At 33.6% G+C, this 19,454-nt stretch overlaps 1 protein-coding gene across 1 annotated transcript in view; it reads right to left on the bottom strand.

Moving 5' to 3' along the window:
- Positions 1-452: 452 nt before the first annotated feature.
- Positions 453-19,454, bottom strand: part of LOC106665292 — a 43,188-nt gene continuing 24,186 nt past the window's right edge. Inside the window, exons 3-22 of the mRNA XM_024229571.1 lie at positions 13,098-13,226; positions 12,894-12,985; positions 12,778-12,830; positions 12,614-12,709; positions 10,030-10,090; positions 9,796-9,960; positions 9,421-9,692; positions 9,221-9,359; positions 6,578-6,730; positions 6,395-6,510; positions 6,200-6,334; positions 6,006-6,147; positions 5,494-5,502; positions 4,858-4,949; positions 2,074-2,250; positions 1,807-2,023; positions 1,566-1,658; positions 1,346-1,483; positions 994-1,283; positions 453-920 (exon numbers count right to left, since the gene is read on the bottom strand). Coding sequence (XP_024085339.1) covers positions 556-920; positions 994-1,283; positions 1,346-1,483; positions 1,566-1,658; positions 1,807-2,023; positions 2,074-2,250; positions 4,858-4,949; positions 5,494-5,502; positions 6,006-6,147; positions 6,200-6,334; positions 6,395-6,510; positions 6,578-6,730; positions 9,221-9,359; positions 9,421-9,692; positions 9,796-9,960; positions 10,030-10,090; positions 12,614-12,709; positions 12,778-12,830; positions 12,894-12,985; positions 13,098-13,226 — 2,934 coding nt within the window. The 3' untranslated portion in view covers positions 453-555. The remainder of the gene's footprint in view (positions 921-993; positions 1,284-1,345; positions 1,484-1,565; positions 1,659-1,806; positions 2,024-2,073; positions 2,251-4,857; positions 4,950-5,493; positions 5,503-6,005; positions 6,148-6,199; positions 6,335-6,394; positions 6,511-6,577; positions 6,731-9,220; positions 9,360-9,420; positions 9,693-9,795; positions 9,961-10,029; positions 10,091-12,613; positions 12,710-12,777; positions 12,831-12,893; positions 12,986-13,097; positions 13,227-19,454) is intronic.

Genomic DNA, 19,454 nt, shown 5'->3' with positions numbered 1-19,454 from the left:
CTAAGCCTGGTTGAGAATGGAGGAGGGTATATGTCAAAGTGACTAAATGTTTGTACTAGCATTAAAAAAATCTATCTGATGAAACCCTTGATTAATTATAGATTTTTCTTTCATAAATACATATCTTAGCCAAAGGATGAGCGCTCTGTCAACCATTGAGGCCATCTACATCAGGGGTTGTGTTTAAAGAAAAAAAATTGTTCTGTAACCCTATATATCTGCAGTAAAAAAAAAGCCTTAAATTAAAACAAGGGGAGTTACAATGTAACTTAGTTTTTAGTATCTTTCTCTTTATATAATAAAAATGGTTGGTCAATATGAAAGACATCAGATATGGTTGTGGTATTTCCTCCTGGGGTCAAACACATTCTCATGATGAACCTGCAGTTTCTACAACTAAACTACAAACTATATTTTTGTTTTATAACTTTAAAAGGTAAAAAAAACACAAGTATTCTTCAGGTAATTTCTTTAAACACCCATTAAAAAATGACAGGCATTTTGATATTTTCAAAATTAGACACAAGACCGTAAGATGTCTTAGATGTCAGTACTTTAAAATGTCGTGTATTCCTGAGGACCACTTCCCTGTTGGACGTTAGCAGCGATAGCGGTGTTAATGATGTCAGTTTCTAAAAAGAAATCGCTGGTGACGATATTGGCCATATTCCACCATTTTTTCCTGCACCACTTCGATAAACTAGGATTTACAAGATGGGCCATTTCTCTAAGGCTCCCTTTTGGATTGAATAGTAAATCCAGCGGACCGGGTGTGAGTTGGGCCATCGCAGCCCACATACCCTTGCTTGGAATTCTTACAGAGTCGTTTGTCATGATGTTGTCGAGAAAGTTATATAATTTTTCAACAGTTTGCTTATTGCCCCAGAGTTGCCTTATTGGAGGCCACAGCCAATTATGTTCTAAAAAAATATATATTAAAAATTATGATGAACTTTCTGTAAAAAAAATATATATATGTATGTATAAATTAACTTTTTTGAACTTCTTTTTCTCCATACGAGATAATCAACCTCTGCTCTCCTTCCCATATTTCATCTAGTGTTACTGATGGACTTTTGAATGGAATGGCAATAGGTTTGAGCTCACGTTCTAAATACTTAACAAGTTGCTCATGTCTTTGCGGCCTGTTGTTGAAGCCAATTGGAAAACGGTGGAGATCCAATATGACTATTTCATCCTTTGCCTTCGCAAGGAATCCCTTTAATTCTCTGAGAATCGGTGTCATGTGTCTGACTTTTATCAAATCATGATTGATCCAGAAGCTATTACACGATCAAAAAATTAATTAAACTTGAGTATATAAATTTTCAATTTCAGGCCATACCAGTTGTCCGAAGTTTCTGAAGTTGCATTTTTAACGGGATAGTACCCAATCCTAAAATCTAAGTACCTAATGCCATAGACCAGTTGATTCCAGATGCTTTGATCTTGTGTCAAAATATATTTTCCAGTTGTATCCCTTCTGTACATTACACATTATGAAATTACATAAAAGTGCAACTATTTCTATTAATTGTCATGATAATCAAAAATAAAAATTAAACCTTTGACTGAAGAGACTTCCTCGTTTATAACAGCCTGAATTATGCGTACCAGGAATAAATAATGATGTAATTGGTAGATTTCTAATCACCAGCCTTTACTAAAAATGTAATTTTTTTATTTTCATTTTATTAACACGAACAGACACAGAGTAGTGCATTTTACAAATGCACATTTCTTGACTGAATCTGTTATTAAAACATTTTAACTGTTTGAGTCAATTTGGGGAAAACACTTGGTTACCTATTGTCCTGCATCCATGTAGGTCTTATTTTAATGCAGTCAGCAGTGATAATCTTATGTTGTTTAAATCCAACGACCCAAAACGGCAGACAGTGGTCACCTGGGATTGGTGGAGAGTCAGAATTCATATCCCATCCATTGGGGAACACTGGTTTTCCCAAAGTCACGTTTGTTTCAACCAGGCCATCAGAAATGCCTAAAGTGCTTATCTGAAAAACTGTCATTTCTTTTTATAAGAAAATAAATTTTGAGATCAAGGCGAATTACTCTTATCTGAAGGTTCGACATTCGGATTTTCCCTGTATACAGCTATAGCGTCAAAGGCATCTGATTCCCAATTTATCTGGAGTTCTCGTTCAATGAGCTTCGTACCCTGATTAGTATCTCTGAGGAGCGATGAAACTGTTAAGTACAACGGGCTGATTCCAACCAATTGTTCATGCCCTGAGAAAAAAAATTCAAAGCCAAATCATTATTAATTCCAGCACAATGTAAAAAATTAATTATTAGCAAAACAATACAGATTAAATTTAAAGATGTATAATAAATATCAATACGGTTTGTTATCTATTAGTACCATTTAACAAAAATTGAATCTAGAAACTATAGAAATAAATAAGGAATAGATTTATATGTATTCACATATTTTCTTCCGAGCCTTGTATACGGTTATTGAAACTTTTATTTTACGTTTCATGCTAATTAGAAGAAAAAAACCATATTTTATTTGACGTACTTGTAAATATTTTGATAATTTTATATAATTAATATATTTAACTTATGTATTTTTCATATATATTTTATGATGTTTTCTTATATTTCGACCTCAACAGTTTAACTTATGATTTTTCCTTCTAAAAAATTCCTCAGGTGAGTTAACGCAGTGGTTAAAAGAGTGGTCGTCAGTCATTAATATTTTGTAACAGTTTATTTTAAAAAAGGGCCAGTGTGGTACATATTTAAGTCTTTCAGACTCCGAACAAACAAAAATTTTTCCTTCGAGAAGGAAAAATCATAAGTTATATATTTTCCAACATATTTTACCTTAATTTACAATTCACTAATTTCGTGGTCCGCTTGACCAATTAATATATTATTACAATTAATTAAGGTTTTTAGTTGAGATAAAAAAGTCAATGGCACGAGCGGGATTCGAACCCACGATCTTCGGCTAGATACGCCGCTGCTCTACCACTTGAGTTATCGTGACCTTGATCCACTCAGACACCAACTTCCTATCTCAACCCACCTTTTGAGTTTTCCCTCCTTTTTGCCATTTTTCAAAAGGGGGGAGAAAACTCAAAAGGTGTGGTTGAGGTGGGGATGTGTCCGAGTGGATCAAGGTCACGATAGCTCAAGTGGTAGAGCAGCGGCATATCTAGCCGAAGATCGTGGGTTCGAATCCCGCTCGTGCCATTGACTTTTTTATCTCAACTAAAAACCTTAATTAATTAATTTACAATTTTCACCTTTTATTATTATTATTATTATTTATGTAATATTGGCCAGAAACATAATTCAGAGAATGCTATGGTTTTAATTATATCTTGGGGGAAGGGTATCCAAAAAAAGAACCAACTACCAACCAAGAGTCTACTGCTGACCACTCAGCTACCGTGGTCCATATTTAATAAAATAAACAACAAAATTATAGAAAATTTACAAGAAATTCAATATTTATTTTAAAGTTTCTGCTTCTTTGCAATGGAAACTCATCATATATTGTTTAGGTAAATTCAAAAAGCTTTTAGTTTCAGCAGATTTTCTTTATCTATGGAAGATGCCCTTCACTTACCTTGTTAGCATCATCAGTGTTCATTAAAACAAAACTGAATATAAATAACACAACACCGAACTCTTCGCAAGTATGAAACTAAAAGCTTTTTTGAATGTACCTAAAATATATGTAAAAAATTAGCAAAAATCATAAGGCTTTCAGAGAACTAAAGATTTTAAGACCCAAACAAAAAGTTTTGAGAAAAAGTGAACGGGAAAATCTTCTATCATAGACTAATACACATATCTCGCCTTGACCTTTCATAGAACACTTTGCATAATATACAAAGTGAATTTTCAGATGTGAATTCTGCGATATCAAAAAAAAAAAAAAAAATGTTTCTCGTAAAACCCCAAGAAGTGATAGTTTTAACAGATAACTATGCAGATCTATTGCTTCTACCACAACCTGTCATAACGAGATGGAGGGCCTGGATAAAAACCGCTGAATCCTATTGAAAATTTTTCAAAAATTAAGGACGTCACTGTAGCCCTAGAAAAGGCAAAATAAATTATGATATACACATGCAAAATTTAGCTTTTATTGCATCCAACTTTTCATTTTGATTTGGGAAAGTAGCAAAATAGAAATTCCTCTCACTCCAAGTGAAATTGCAGCCTTCAAGTGGGTTCCTGTTATTTCTGTAGATGTGGAACGTTCATCTAGTCAGTATAAAAATATTACATCATCAGAGTGTTGTAATTTGACTTTTGAAAATTCAAATATGCACATTATTTTTAAGTAATAAACTTTAATTTTATCACTTTTTTTCATTTTTCAATACATATAATTACACTTGTAAATTAAAAAATGGTATTATTTTATAATTTTTTAGGACTAGAAAGATACATTTTTATTTACGAAAATTTGAAAATGCCCATTATTTTAAATAAATTTGAAAATTAAAGGTTTATTTTTGTATTTTATTAACTTGTTCTACTCTTCCTTTTTACACATTATTCAACTAATATGTGTAAATTATCAAATTCTTTCAAAAAAATGCAAAATAAACTGTTTTGTAGTTTGCACATTTTTACTTTCAATTTGTTAAAAATGAATATATATATGTATATACTTTAGATTTTATTTTCCCATGAAAATCTTGACCCTAATAATAACAATAAAATTGAATGAAATTAACTATCCAAAATCCTTGTTTTTGCAATTATTGGGATCAGACTGCATTTAAATCTGAACGGTTATCAACATTCCTAAAGAGAATATCATTTTTTTCACTTTTTTTTAATTTTTAAATTGCTGGAAAGCATACAAACCGTTAACATATTGGAAAAGTGGAAAAACCAGGAAGTACCACATCTTGTCTCCTTTACGCCTGCATTTGTACTGGCCGATCGGCCGAGAGGGCCTTAAACAAGATAAGTAACTCTTTCCTTTAGTTAAACAGGAACTGGGCCAGCAGTATTGTTAAATCGTTAATAAAGTTGAACGCCCTTCAGACTACATCGAGGTTTAAAAAATTAGAACATACAATTTTTGTGTTTTACACTTTATTTAAAAATTTTAAATGTACAAAAAAAAGATTATCTTGTAAATGATTGAAATTGTACATTGAGGTAGTTAAGGTTGCAAAAAATAACAAGATTACATTACAATTAATTTTACACGTCTTATAAACCTAAATTAAATACTGTATAATATATTTATAGTAACTTTCAAAGAGTTGTATGGTAATGGATAAGTTGGAATTATTTTAACTTTTTCAAAAAGACAAAAATAATTATAAACATTAGTATATATTTTTTACCTTTATGAATATAACAAAAATGTAATTAATATAAGAGAAATTAAATTATTACTACACATCTTTACATGCCAATTATAAAACTGAGATTTGCTAAATATGAAAATAAATATTCTATTGATCTCATACATTCCTGAAATGTACATACCTCATACATCTAAAACATTTTATAATTTTTTTAAAATATTTTAATTACAGAAATAACAATCTTTTAGTTATTGTTAGCATTTTTGAATCAAATATTACATTTCATTTTTAAACATTAACTTTAGAAATAAGGTATGTCATTTTGGTAGGTATTCAAATTTTAATCAATCATCATATTTTCTACAATAGTTATTAATCTATGGTACCGAGTCTGATAGCAAGCACTACTCAAATTAATTTTTTAGAAAAAAATAAAAATCACAGTCGAAATATGTGATTACTTACTAGTAGTAAAATAAATAATGAAACTTATTTCTAAAGTTGTTTCTTAAAATTAATATTGAAATTTGTACTTTCTCATATTCGGCATAGCCTTAAATAAACATTTAAAATTGAGGCAGAAAATTTAAAAAGAAATTATGATTAAGTTTTAAACTTCGATAATTATGATGAACATTTCATGTTAAAGTTTGATATTTGTTTTTCTATTTACATTCACTTGTTTCAGTCTAATTCGCCTGCTGGGTGAGCAAGTTAAGGAGCTCTTCTTGGTCCATATTGTTCAGAGTATGGATGTCGATGCCAAGAGCATTTGCAACGCTCGTCATGTCCAGACCAAATGATTTGAGCAGCTCAATGAAATCCATTTCTTCACCTAAAAAATTTGATTAAATTTTTTGAAACGAGCAGAGAAATTAAGAATATACCAGTGAATGGATTGTGGAGTTTTGGGCAAGAGTGATTGCACTGAGGCCAAGAGCAACGCTCGATCAATCTCATTTTACAGGAATCATTGTGAAGGCCAAATTTCTGACCGTTTCTGCGAGCACCTCCTCGTTTATCTAAAATAGTTAATCATTAACAACACTTTTTTTTTTTTTTTTACACAGTTAAATATTTACTTTTCTTTGTTCGAATTTTCAGCCCATTTTTCCTCCTTTTCTTTTTGTGTTGACCTACCATGTGGGTACTGTTGGACAAATGGTTTCCTTTTCCTCCTCCATTCTTTCTTCTAAGTCTTGAAGAAGGTAATTAAAAATAATTCTTGACAAATAACAAAACTAGTTTAGGGGAAGCCTGCTTACCCACGAACTGGAGATATACCGTTGTTTTTGAAATTGGTGTTAATCTCCCAACACCTAAGGGCTTGTGGAAGGCTGACATCATCTATTTTCAGGAGGTGCCAATCCCGCTTGGTTAATATTGAATGTGAGATACAAGATGGAGCAAAAACTGACCTGGAATTTCGCTAAAGTTTAATAACAAAAAAATACCCACAAAAAATAAATTTAAGCAATTTTCTAACGAATCTGAAATTGAATGATGGTTTCAAGTAATGATCAAGAAAGAATATTCCAAATTATCATACAATAATGCTAAAAGTCAGATACCAGTTGAAATTTTACATTAAGTAGTTTGGTTTCCGATACTTTTGCTCCGCTAATCCTCATTGTTTTATTCTATCATATGTGTTTCAGTTTCTTCAAACAGTGTTCAAGAAACAGACGAAAACATCAAGGATAGAAAGTCCAAATTGATCGAAAGTGTAAAAACTACCTCACAGACCACTGGAGAAAATCACAGAATTTTACTCTATAATACTTCCTATTTTGTTAAAGTGGTTGTTAGTCTGCGAATCAGTGAAAACATTAAAACTGATTGACCCTTGATTTTGTTTTATTGAGCTTAATATGTTCTATTTTGTGAGATTTCCTCTTTAGTTTTTGATCTTGGTCTGCCAGACACATTTCGGTATTTATTTTTTGTGTGATTCTGAAGATGTCAAAATGTCGAAACACGTCTGACAGACCAACCCAGCAAGGATGGGCTAACCAAAATGATTGTAAGGACCAAATTACATTAAAAAATATTAAGATTTAGGCTAATTTCAAAGGTAAATACTGTTTTTTGATAAATTCTAATTATTGTACTGTTGTTTTACTTTTTGCTGTTTCTTTAATTTTATAGAATTATGAATGTCTGAAATGCCAATCAAAACACCGAAACTGATAAAAACAAAAGCCAAAACACCACTCCACGGATTTTTGTTCTTGATGGCTTAAATGGCTCAGTGGTTCCCAAAGTGGTCGCTACGGTAGGGAGGGAGGGGGTCCCCGGTATCATTCAGGGGGTCCGTGGAAAATTAAAATTGATTTGGGGTCTCTGAACAATGTCAGGAGGTCCACGCAAGGTTTAATATAAAATAATATAATATAAATAATAATATAAAATAATGTAATATAAAACAGAAGTACACTGGTTATCTAAAAGTGCATGTTTTAATCGATTTTATGCGCTTGTTGATTCAGTGTTGAAATTCCTGGAAACCAAAGACACTGATTTGCGACACAATTTAATTGTCAAAAAATGACCTAGCCTATATGTCTATTTATTTGCCAAATTTAACAAAACTAATTTAAAACTACACGATGACCAATTAAATTTAATCAAAACTAAAAGCGTAATATCTGTGTTTTGATGCAAAACTCTTTCCAAATAAAACTTGGGAAAAGGAGAATGCTCTCAGTTTCCAAATCTTTCGAAATTGCAAATTAGAGATGAAATTTGCTTGCTTACTGTCAACACTTAACAGCTCTTCATACAGACCTGAACCAAAGATTTGAAGATATTCTTCACTTGGATATTCCCGACTGGGTGTTGAACCCTTTTGCGCGTGGACAAACTCAGATCTCAAACACAGCCAAACACTCCAATACAGGAGCAGCTTATTGAAATATCCACAAATGAGGAACTTGTACCAATGTTTGAACAAGGATACCACAAATTCTGGTTACAAAAACAATTTGATATCCTGCATTATGGGTTATTGTACAGAAGCTGTTGACTGCTTTCCCATCTTTCTATTTGGTAGAACATGGATACAGTGCCGTTATGAACCTCATCACAAAAGAAACCGATTAGAAATTATACACTCATAACATCTCATCATGTTCACCCAAGTCATTAATTTGTTTATATTTTATTTTAAACAAAAGTAATTAATATTATAATTTATATATTCAAAAATTACTTTTCCAATATACTTCTTCAACAAAACTTTTTTTTGTAATTTTTATATTATGCATTTATGTGGCTTTTTCACTTGGGGGTCCGTGGGCAATTTTTAACTATAAAAAGGGGTCCATGGGTCAAAAAAGTTTAGGAACCACTAGCTTAAATGAATGCCATGACCTCAAAATATATCTGATCTTAACGTATATAGTTGAATATCTGAAAATATCATCTAGTTTGATCAGTCAATTTTTGTGATATTATGCGTAACCCTGTCAAATAAAATATCCCAATTAAAAACCTTAATTAATTGTAATATATTAATTGGTCAAGCGGACCACGAAATTAGTGAATTTAATAAGTTAAAATAAAATATATCTTCTTCACTAAAGCTCTCCGTGGTCACTTCATTTGTCGCCGAGAATCAAATAGATTACATGACATTTGAAAAATGGCAAAAAGGAGGGAAAATTCAAAAGGTGGGGTTGAGATGGGAAGTTGATGTCCGAGTGGATCGAGGTCACGATAGCTCAAGTGGTAGAGCAGCGGCGTATCAAGCCGAAGATCGTGGGTTCGAATCCCACTCGTGCCATTGACTTTTTTATCTCAACTAAAGACTTTAATTAATTGTAATATATTAATTGTCAAGCGGACCACGAAATTAGTGAATGAAATGAATTCAAGAGAATAAAAAATAAACATGAAATATTACTCACGTCACATTTCTGAAACTTGTCCTCAGACTGTCTCCCATTTTATGTACATAATCCCATTGTTGTTTGGTCATTGGTGCTCCGACATTATCAGCTGTCATTTGAGCTTCATCAAAAAGCCATTGAAAAACAAATAATGGCGCTAAAAAATTCAAAATTTTTGTAAATTGAAAATAAACTGCAAAATATGTCATATAACGTACTGAGTAAGGTTGGATAAAGACGATATCCAAAGAAACACCTCCAAGGTTCGTGTTTGTATTTTGCCTTGCAAGTTTTAGGCATCTGCCCATCCCAGAGGTTCAACCCTTTCTTGATCGCTTCCACTGATGCAAGAGATTCTGAGTAATGCGAGTAAGGTGCTCGGTCCAGGAACCATCCCGAGTCAGTTATTCCTCTCACGATGATGTTGGGATATGGATAAAGTAGTGTTTGGACATGTTCAAGGTTCAGCATAACTCCAGCACCGCCAGCACTAAAAAAAATTACAATTAATAAGTAAATGTAAACTATGCAGTATCAAGACTACCATGGTCCCAATAATCAAATGTTTTGAATTTTAGAAAACTCAGCATTACCTGCTTCCAGCAAGCAACAGTGAATTCGCATTTTGTAATCCAAGAGGAAGCAATTCTGAGATCACTTGTTCTACAATTGCTGCACCCATGAATGTAAATGGCGTATCAAGCACAGGAACAGCTCTTCGTCCACTCCAGGAATCACTTGTGCAATACGGGACAAATCTAAATTTAAACAAATAATCCTGTTATATCTTAAACCTTACTTAAGGTAAATGAAGAATAGAAATTTACACATGATTTGCGTTCCACCAGTATGGATTTTCTTCAGCTTTTGTCGAAAGAATTCCTCCAACTGAAATTATTATATTACAATTACTGATGAATTATAGAAATTTTACTCACAGGAATAAAAATGCAGCTTACTTGAAAAAATTATTTATATTTTAATAATTTTGCATATCATAGAATTTATTTTAGTATATATTAATTCAATTTAATGTTTTAGAAATAATTAACAAAAATATGATTTGTGTCTTTGGCATCCAGTGGATGAGATTTTAACATTTGTCAAATATCAACTTTTATTATTGTATTCACTAATTTCGTGGTCCGCTTGACCAATTAATATATTACGATTAATTAAGGTTTTTTAGTTGAGATAAAAAAGTCAATGGCATGAGCAGTATTTGAACCCACGATCTTCGGCTAGATACGCCGCTGCTCTACCACTTGAATCCCTGAATCCCGCTCGTGCCATTGACTTTCTTATCTCAACTAAAATACCTTTATTAATTGTAATATATTAATTGATCAAGTGGACCCCGAAATTAGTGAATTTAATGATTTAAAATGAAGTATACTTCACTAAAGCTCTCTGTGGCCATTTCATTTGTCGTCGAGAATCCAATCCGATCACACGACATTTGAAAAATGGCAAAAAGGAGGGAAAATTCAAAAGCTGAGGTTAAGATGGGAAGTTAGTCTCCGAGTGGATCGAGGTCATGATAGCTCAAGTGGTAGAGCAGCGGCGTATCTAGCCGAAGATTGTGGGTTCGAATCCCGCTCATGCCATTGACTTTTTTATCTCAACTAAAAAACCTTAATTAATTTTATTTTATTATTGTATGAAATGTTGAAAATTGATATAAATTTCATGGTTTAAAAAAAATTAATTAATCTTTATGCAAGGTATTTGTTGAGATAGAAAAGTCAGTCACGAGCGGGATTTGAGCTATCATGACGTTGCTCCACTCGGACACTCCCCATCTCAACTCCACCTTTTGAATTTTGAGAGGTTGAGAAGGGAAGTTAGTGTCCAAGTAAATCAAAGTGACAATATCTCAAGTGGTAGAGCAGCGGTGTATTTAGCCGAGGGTCATGGGTTTGAATCCCGCTCATGACAATGACTTTTTTTATCTTAACCAATACCTTGCATAAAGATTAATTAATTGAAAAAAGTTATTCTGTCAATTGGACCACTAACTCTAATGAACTTAAAAAAATATTGCCACTATTGCCTCAGCAGTATTCTACTTTTATAAGTACAGTAAAACCTCCATTATCCGGGGTTGAATTATCCAGGAATCCAATTAATCGGGCCCTGTGCTCCGTTTATGTACACTATGCAGGTATACATTTTGCATAGCAAACAAGTCACTTCTGATTCGACGANTCAAGTGGTAGAGCAGCGGCGTATCTAGCCGAAGATCGTGGGTTCGAATCCCGCTCGTGCCATTGACTTTTTTATCTCAACTAAAAAACCTTAATTAATTTTATTTTATTATTGTATGAAATGTTGAAAATTGATATAAATTTCATGCTTAAAAAAAAATTATTAATCTTTATGCAAGGTATTGGTTGAGATAAAAAAATCAGTCACGAGCGGGATTCGAACCCATGACCCTCGGCTAAACACGCCGCTGCTCTACCACTTGAGCTATCGTGACGTTGCTCCACTCGGACACTCCCCATCTCAACTCTACCTTTTGAATTTTGAGAGGTTGAGATGGGAAGTTAGTGTCCAAGTAAATCAAAGTGACAATATCTCAAGTGGTAGAGCAGCGGTGTATTTAGCCGAGGGTCGTGGGTTTGAATCCCGCTCATGACACTGACTTTTTTTATCTTAACCAATACCTTGCATAAAGATTAATTAATTGAAAAAAGTTATTCTGTCAATTGAACCACTAACTCTAATGAACTTAAAAAATATTGCCACTATTGCCTCAGCAGTATTCTACTTTTATAAGTAAAGTAAAACCTCCATTATCCGGGGTTCAATTATCCAGGGATCCAATTAACCGGGCCCTGTGCTCCGTTTATGTACACTATGCAGGTATACATTTTGCATAGCAAACAAGTCACTTCTGATTCGATGAACCATCTTTTGTCTTGTTCTAGTGAAACTCAAACTGGTCTGTTTACATTGAATGCATATATAACCATTACAGACATTGTTCCAGGATGACGCACCTATTCTAGGTTTCAAACTTGTAGGAGTGTTAGAGGTATTTTTGGAACCGAATCGCTGTCATAGGCTTTTAATATTGCTTTTGGAAATTTTTTACGAAAAAATTTTTATGGACATTTTTTGAAAAAAGAATTATTTCATCAAAATTTGTTTCCATTATATGCATACATGTTAACAAAAGTAATATTTGCACATGCCTTCTTAATTAGCACATTAAAAAATTAAATTCCATTATCCAGGGTTTTTGATTCCCTTCATCGTCTTCACCCCCAGATTGTACTGTACTTGTAAAATATTTTCAAGGGACATAGATTATAATATGATCTGTTAACTCCCCTCAGAACGTAATGACTTTTGTTACATGCCAATTTTCAAAAATTTCTTGTAAATTACATTTTACTTTCTCACCATTTTTAACAGCCTGCCATTTTTTTGAAGACATTAAATGCTGCATTCTATGCCATCGAGTGTTGCAGCTCCTTTTGTCGTAGCAGTACCATCCACCTAAATATTATAAAGAAATTATTACATTTTCAAAATATATCAAGATTTAAAATTTTTGAAAACAGTACCTTCTAGAAAAACAATCCATCGCTTGCTACCTGAAGACCGCCTTATATAATACCTGCAGAAAGAGAAAAAAAAATTCATATATATCTAAGTATGTCAATAATTTAATTTTCAGTACCCTGCAGGTGATCCGTCATTACATGTTGCAGTGCCTTTAAGGTAGACCTTCCTCAGGCCGGCCTGCTCATCGAGGCCACACCCCTCAAGCAACTAGAAAACAGAAACAATTAAAAGCTGTTTATTTTTCTTAACATAATCGACGTGATATTATTATTATTTACCACCCGCTGAGAAAGTTGTTCTTGATATACATTTTAGTCACCTTGAATAATTTTTGGAATACTTCGTTGTGCGGCAGTGCATTCACTACATTCGACCCCTCGTCCTGCCCAGCGAGACCTTCTTCCAGATTCAACATGGACAAAAGAAGGAAAAGACAAAAGTTTTTCATCTGTAACAACGTTAAAGACCAATTAGTTTACATAATAATGTCAGTTCTATTTAATTATCCAAATTATATTTAGGTTTGAAAGGTGAAACATATTTAGGAGCAAACAAAAACATCAAAACATGTAATAATTAATTTATAATAGTAATTGCATTTCGTTAAATCATGTGGAATATGTTTATCAATAAAATTTAAAATCATAGTCACATTTTCTTCATTTTTTCGAAACGCCTACACGACTAGAAAATTTTTGCGATGCTAAACCGTCATTACTCGTAGACCCTGCCGAAGTGTCGCATTTGCCAACTATCACCTGAATTAATGTAGTCTCGTTTTATTTCATAATTTTGGGTCCGTGTAGTATTGCCGTGTTCCCTTCTCGCATGTTTCAAGAACAGTAGAAATTTCGAGGAAGTATTCTAGACAAAGTTGTCTAACTATAGGAAATGGATATCTTGAGCATTCATTTGACACGCGCGTCTCGCCTCAAACGAGACCAAACGGACTCAAAAAAATAACAATTAATTACGTTTTTCAAGAGCTTACGAATTTATGCATTTCATAAACGTTTGGGAATATACTTGAGGACGTATTTTATCTATCTTACTGCACTTTAAAGAAACAGTAGAGAAAATTAACTTAATACAACTCAGTATATGATAAAAGGAATCGGCAACATAGACGACAAACCAAGTGAAACCTAAAAACTAAGTACTAAGAACCACGTACAAAAATATTGATGTATTTCCTCGTGAACTCTGACGAAGGATTCAGTCAAAAAGTGAGTATCTAGAAATGTGCCACGTTTTATAAAAAAAGGACCTGAGAGGTCGAATTCTTCCGTAAATAAGGGCCTTTTCTGCCAGAATAAGAATAAAACAAGAAGACAAACTTAACAAAAGAAAAGCGAAAAACTATCCGAGCGCTACTGTGAACTTTTTCTTAAAGGGAATTAGTTTTTTTTGTTTTCGTTTACGAGGGTTCGCAACAGTGGAGGGCATATAAACCCTCAGGATACAGGTGTTTTTGAAAAAAAGCCCATTTGTAAGTATGTCGGGTTCGAATGCAGGGCCGCTGGATTCGAACCCGGGACGTTTACCTTACATTGATGAGCTCCGTGTCAACGCCTAAACCGTTGCGGCTACCGACGCCCCCGAGTTATTAACTTACTATAAAGAATTGCGAGACCAAGCGGACCCAAAAATGAGCAAAATAGTTATTTTTAAATTTCAGTTGGAAAAACTATATGGACTTCTAGGAAGGAAAGCTAAATGGATAAAAAAGAAAAAATATTTCCAGACGAAAGCAGATAATGGGGAAACTTCTTTCTAAGAGTTACTAGAAAATAAAATAAAGTGATAATCTGCGAGAGAAACTTCAAAAAAATAAAGACGATTGATAGTTTTTATGGCAAATCTTGGTTCTTCAATTGTATTAAGACCAAATGCCAAACGTACTCCCAGGTAAATTTCTACTCTTAGGAATAATCAAAATTGATTTATAAATTCACTATTTTTCCTGGTCCGCTTGACCAATTAATATCATTCAATTAATTAAGGTTTTATGTTGAGATAAAAAAGTCTTGAAAAATGGCAAAAAGGAGGGAAAAATCAAAAGGTGGGGTTGAGATGGGCAGTTAGTGTCCGAGTGGATCGAGGTCACGATAGCTCAAGTGGTAGGGCAGCGGCGTATCTAGCCGAAGGTCATGGTTCGAATCCCGCTCATGACACTGACTTTTTTTATCTCAACTTAAAACCTTAATTAATTCATTGATTTTTAAGTTCAAAATGTGACAAGAATAACTAAAACTGTTGTCAATATTCGAGAGTGAGTGGATTGAAAGCTTCGGTCATAATTGCAATTTTTTATTTATTAAGTAAAATAAAGTAATTCCAGATCGACTTCAAAATAAGGGAATTAGAATTAAACTGAATGCGAGTAAGTCAAGGTAAGTCGACTTTCTTCCAAATTCCGGTCTCATGCCATTTCTCCACATCTCAGCACACCTACGAGATTTTCACGAATTTATTTGTCTGTGGACGGCCGGCTTTGCAAGTGTGAAATTAAACGAGCTGGATGTGAAAGAGCTGGAAGGGCCGAGTTTAGGTAAGGAATAAAGGAAGAAAGAAAGAGAGAGGAAAAAGGAGAGGGAGGGAGAGAGGAGAGAGTGAGAGAGGAGAGAAAAAAGATAAATAAATCGTATTAAGTGAAGGCGAGCTACCGGCGGCAACATGAAAGAGTGCCTAGTAATGATAACTCCCTCGGCCGTACACTAATTGTATGCTAAACAAATTGACGTTGACTGCCGACACTCCAACTCTACTTATCTCCTAATTTATGACAAGTATCCTCCGGCACAAAAGTACATCTTCCGAGTTCAACTGATTTCTTAAAAAAGTTCATACACTTCTCAATTGCTTCGGTCGGGAATCGGTGCGGACTGACGCTAGTTTGAACGGCTTTATGTTTCATCGAAGTACACTGAAGGACAAATTTAATGCTCTACTCAATTTATTTAGTTTAAAATTAAATCCATTATCTTTCTACATTAGTTACAGGTGATTAGGAGCTATCGTAGAAAAAATAAACATAAATAATGCTTTGTTTACTTCCTTTATTTACTTTGTACTGACTGATTAATACCATTTGCACAAAAAGTAGCATTCTGCTACGCCTAAAGGTCGCTTTCTGTTAATCTTTTTCCTTCGTTGATTTCATATGATATTATGCTTATTTTTCAATTGATTAAGGTTTTTAGTTGAGATAAAAAAGTCAGTGTCACGAGCGGGATTCGAAACCACGATCTTCGGCTAGATACGCCGCTTCTCTACCACTTGAGCTATCGTGACTTCGATCCACTCGGACACTAACTTCCCATCTCAACCCCACCTTTTGAATTTTCCCTCCTTTTTGCCATTTTTCAAATGTCGTGTAATCTATTTGATTCTCGGCGACAAATGAAATGACCACGGAGAGCTTTAGTGAAGAATATATATTTCATTTTAACTTATTAAATTCACTAGTTTTCCTGGTCCGCTTGACCAATTAATATCTTTCAATTAATTACGGTTTTTAGTGAGATAAAAAGGTCAGTGTCATGAGCGGGATTCGAACCCACGACCTTCGGCTACATACGCCGCTGTTCTACCACTTGAGCTATCGTGACTTAGATCCACTCGTCAGAAACGAATTAAGGTTTCACAGGACAACAAGACGAATATTTAATTCCATTCTTTTCCAATATTCTGTTCGAAATCAGGCTAGTGAAACACAAAGTAGCACCCTAGGATCTGTACTGTATTTGCTGCATTTAAGTGATCTATCACAGATAAAAGATCATCACAACAATTGCCCAATCCAGTAGAAAAATGCAGAATATGTCTTGGCAAAAGAAATAAAAAATCTAATTCTAGAATGGCTCCAGGATTCGACCTGAAAACAGGAGAAATTTTGAAAAATCTTCCCAAAATGGGAGTTTTAAAATTGACCAATTTATTTAATGCTTAGGTATATCCCTAATGTCTAAAAGTTGGTGAGATCACCGTGATAGTAAAACCAGGTAAACCACCACACGAAGTACTAATCTACCGTTCAATCTCGTTGCTTACAGTTATCTGAAAATTATTCGAATAAATTTTGCAAAAACACTGAAATCCTTAATTGAAACAGTGAAGATTAAACCAAGTCACCAGTCTGGATTCAGTTCCAGCACCGACCATAGATCAGATACATAGAATCACTGTTATACAGAAAACTCTGGAAGATAAAAATAAAACCTTTATTCCTAGACGTATCGCAAGCCATTGGAAAAGTTTGGCACGAAGGTCACATATGCTTGAAAAAATATAACCAAAATAATATGTTGACCTGTCCTCTAACTTCCGGAAAGATGGTCCAATAATTTGGATTTGTATGAAATCAATGATAGTGTACCAAACGTTAATATCCTAGGTCGTGTAATGTATTCAATTGACCACAAATGGAAAAACAATAGACGACACAGCTGCCTTCTCGGTAGAAAACTGCAAATGGTAACAAACAGCATCCGCGACTTGACAGGTGCTTAGAACAATAAAATGAAACGACCAGAAATTTGTATGTTTAACTTCACAAATATAAAAACAATTAGATACATCAATCTTCTTCAACTAGCATAATCCCAGAATTCAATAAAATTTCTAGGCATGACATAAAAAAAAAGATAGAATTTGTCTTCAAGTACCGACTATTTTAATGTTTGCTGGGAAGAAAATCACGACCAACTATAAAAAATAATGTTTTTAAATCATATATTAAAAACCTACAAGGATTTATGGTATACAGGTTTGGGGTTGTGCCAAAAGAAGCAATACTATCGTAATACTACGGTTATAAAATAAACTTATACACAAACAGAGAGATCTGAAAATCCTGCACCGGGACACTACATGCTTATGTTAAGACTGGGCACTCTCAACACGACACACAAGGATGGCACACTTACACAGAAGACAAACACTTTGAGCCCTGAAGATGATCTCAATAAAAGATCGAAACGTTGGCACGATAAAGAAAATGTTTTTCTGAAACCTACATCACTCCCGACCGCATCTCACGATATCTGAATAACTTATGTTAAGAACTGCACTATGATAAAATCCACCAAGGAGCCAATTCTCGCTAATTTTCTGTCAAATGAATATCTAAGCTTAATTATTTTGAATAACAGTCAAAAAAGAACTCATTAAGAAAGTTATATAATTTTCAATTTTTAATAATACTTTCTAGTAAAAACTTGACTTTAATACGTTAGACCGTTAAAAGGCCTTGAGGTCTAATTTCTTAGACAATGAATATTCGGTTTTGTAAATTTTACCATATAATTTACTCAAAAATGTGTAATAAATGGTGCTCATGGTTTATATTTAAAAAAAAGAGAATTTTACAAGCAAGAAAGTTCCACATTATGCCGTACATATAAATGGCTGTTTTACAACTAAACAATTAACCCTCTGAACACTTATATTTCAGACTAGTTTGTCGTCGTCTAAAGATTCCCACTTGTTTAATGTCGAGGAAAACTAACTTCTACAATTTAACATACATGATGTTCATACTGTAGGTACTAATAATTAAAATCGACTCTAAACTATGTTAAGGGTCATAACAATAGAGCATAACAATAGAGACAGGGTCCTGGTACACCACTCATTTCCACCCTTACACCTTTATGTACAATGGTCACAAACTTCCTGCATTAGATGAAAATTAACATGTGAAAATTCGGTGATTTGTAATTTATTTACGACTGTAAATAATGAGTGAATAAATCATATAAACTGTATGCTAAGCATATTTTGATATATATATTGGAATATATATATTCTCTCTCTCTCTCTCTCTCTCTCTCTCACGCACACACAATCTCTCTCTCTTACTTCTTCTCTCTCCCTCCTTTTCTCCCTTTCGTCTTCTCACTCCATCTTTTCTCCTTCCTCTTCTTTTCTCTCTCTCTGTCTTCTTCTCTCTCCCTCCTTTTCTCTCTTTCGTCTTCTCACTCCATCTTTTCTCCTTCCTCTTCTTTTCTCTCTCTTTCTTCTCCTCTCTCTCTCACTTTTGTCTCTTTCTTCTTCTCCCTCCCTCATTTTCTCTCTTTCGTCTTCTCACTCCATCTTTTCTCCTTCCTCTCCTTTTCTCTCTCTCCCCTCTCTCTGTTGTTTTGAGAAAAGGTATTCGAAACTACAATTTATTTATGTATACTTTTTTGTACTAGAACTTCCAATATTTACGAAACCATTTCAAGGCTGGAAATCTTTAGAAAATATTTATAGTTTCCCTTATGAGGATAAAGATTCTAAAAATACGTAGATAACGTATTGCCTTATTATGTACATATAAATATTTACAACTCGAGATTTATTGGTATGGTAGGTGAATGGCTTTTGAATATTTTATTGCAAAATTACCTCTCCTCACAATATTTTTTTCTTTATGGTAAATTTTAAAAAACAATCAACCCAGATTAATTTTAATATCCTGCGGATAAACGCTATAAATACGCTTCAAAAATCACGCACGCATTCACGCGCGCGCACACACAACACGCAAAACGTTTGCTTGCTGTACAAAATCTTTACAAACGTATTTCTCAAAATTACACTTTTACGTCTTGTCACATTTTATTAATTATGCAAAATGCATTTTTCATTAGGTATATTTAAAAATACCACAATGAGGAGCTTGATAAATTAA

The sequence above is a fragment of the Cimex lectularius genome, unplaced genomic scaffold (assembly GCF_000648675.2).
Source record: "Cimex lectularius strain Harlan isolate CLEC.00 unplaced genomic scaffold, Clec_2.1 scaffold186, whole genome shotgun sequence".
NCBI lineage: Eukaryota > Metazoa > Arthropoda > Insecta > Hemiptera > Cimicidae > Cimex > Cimex lectularius.
Note: the sequence above shows the minus strand (reverse complement) of the source record. Positions and strands in the feature narration are given on the sequence as shown.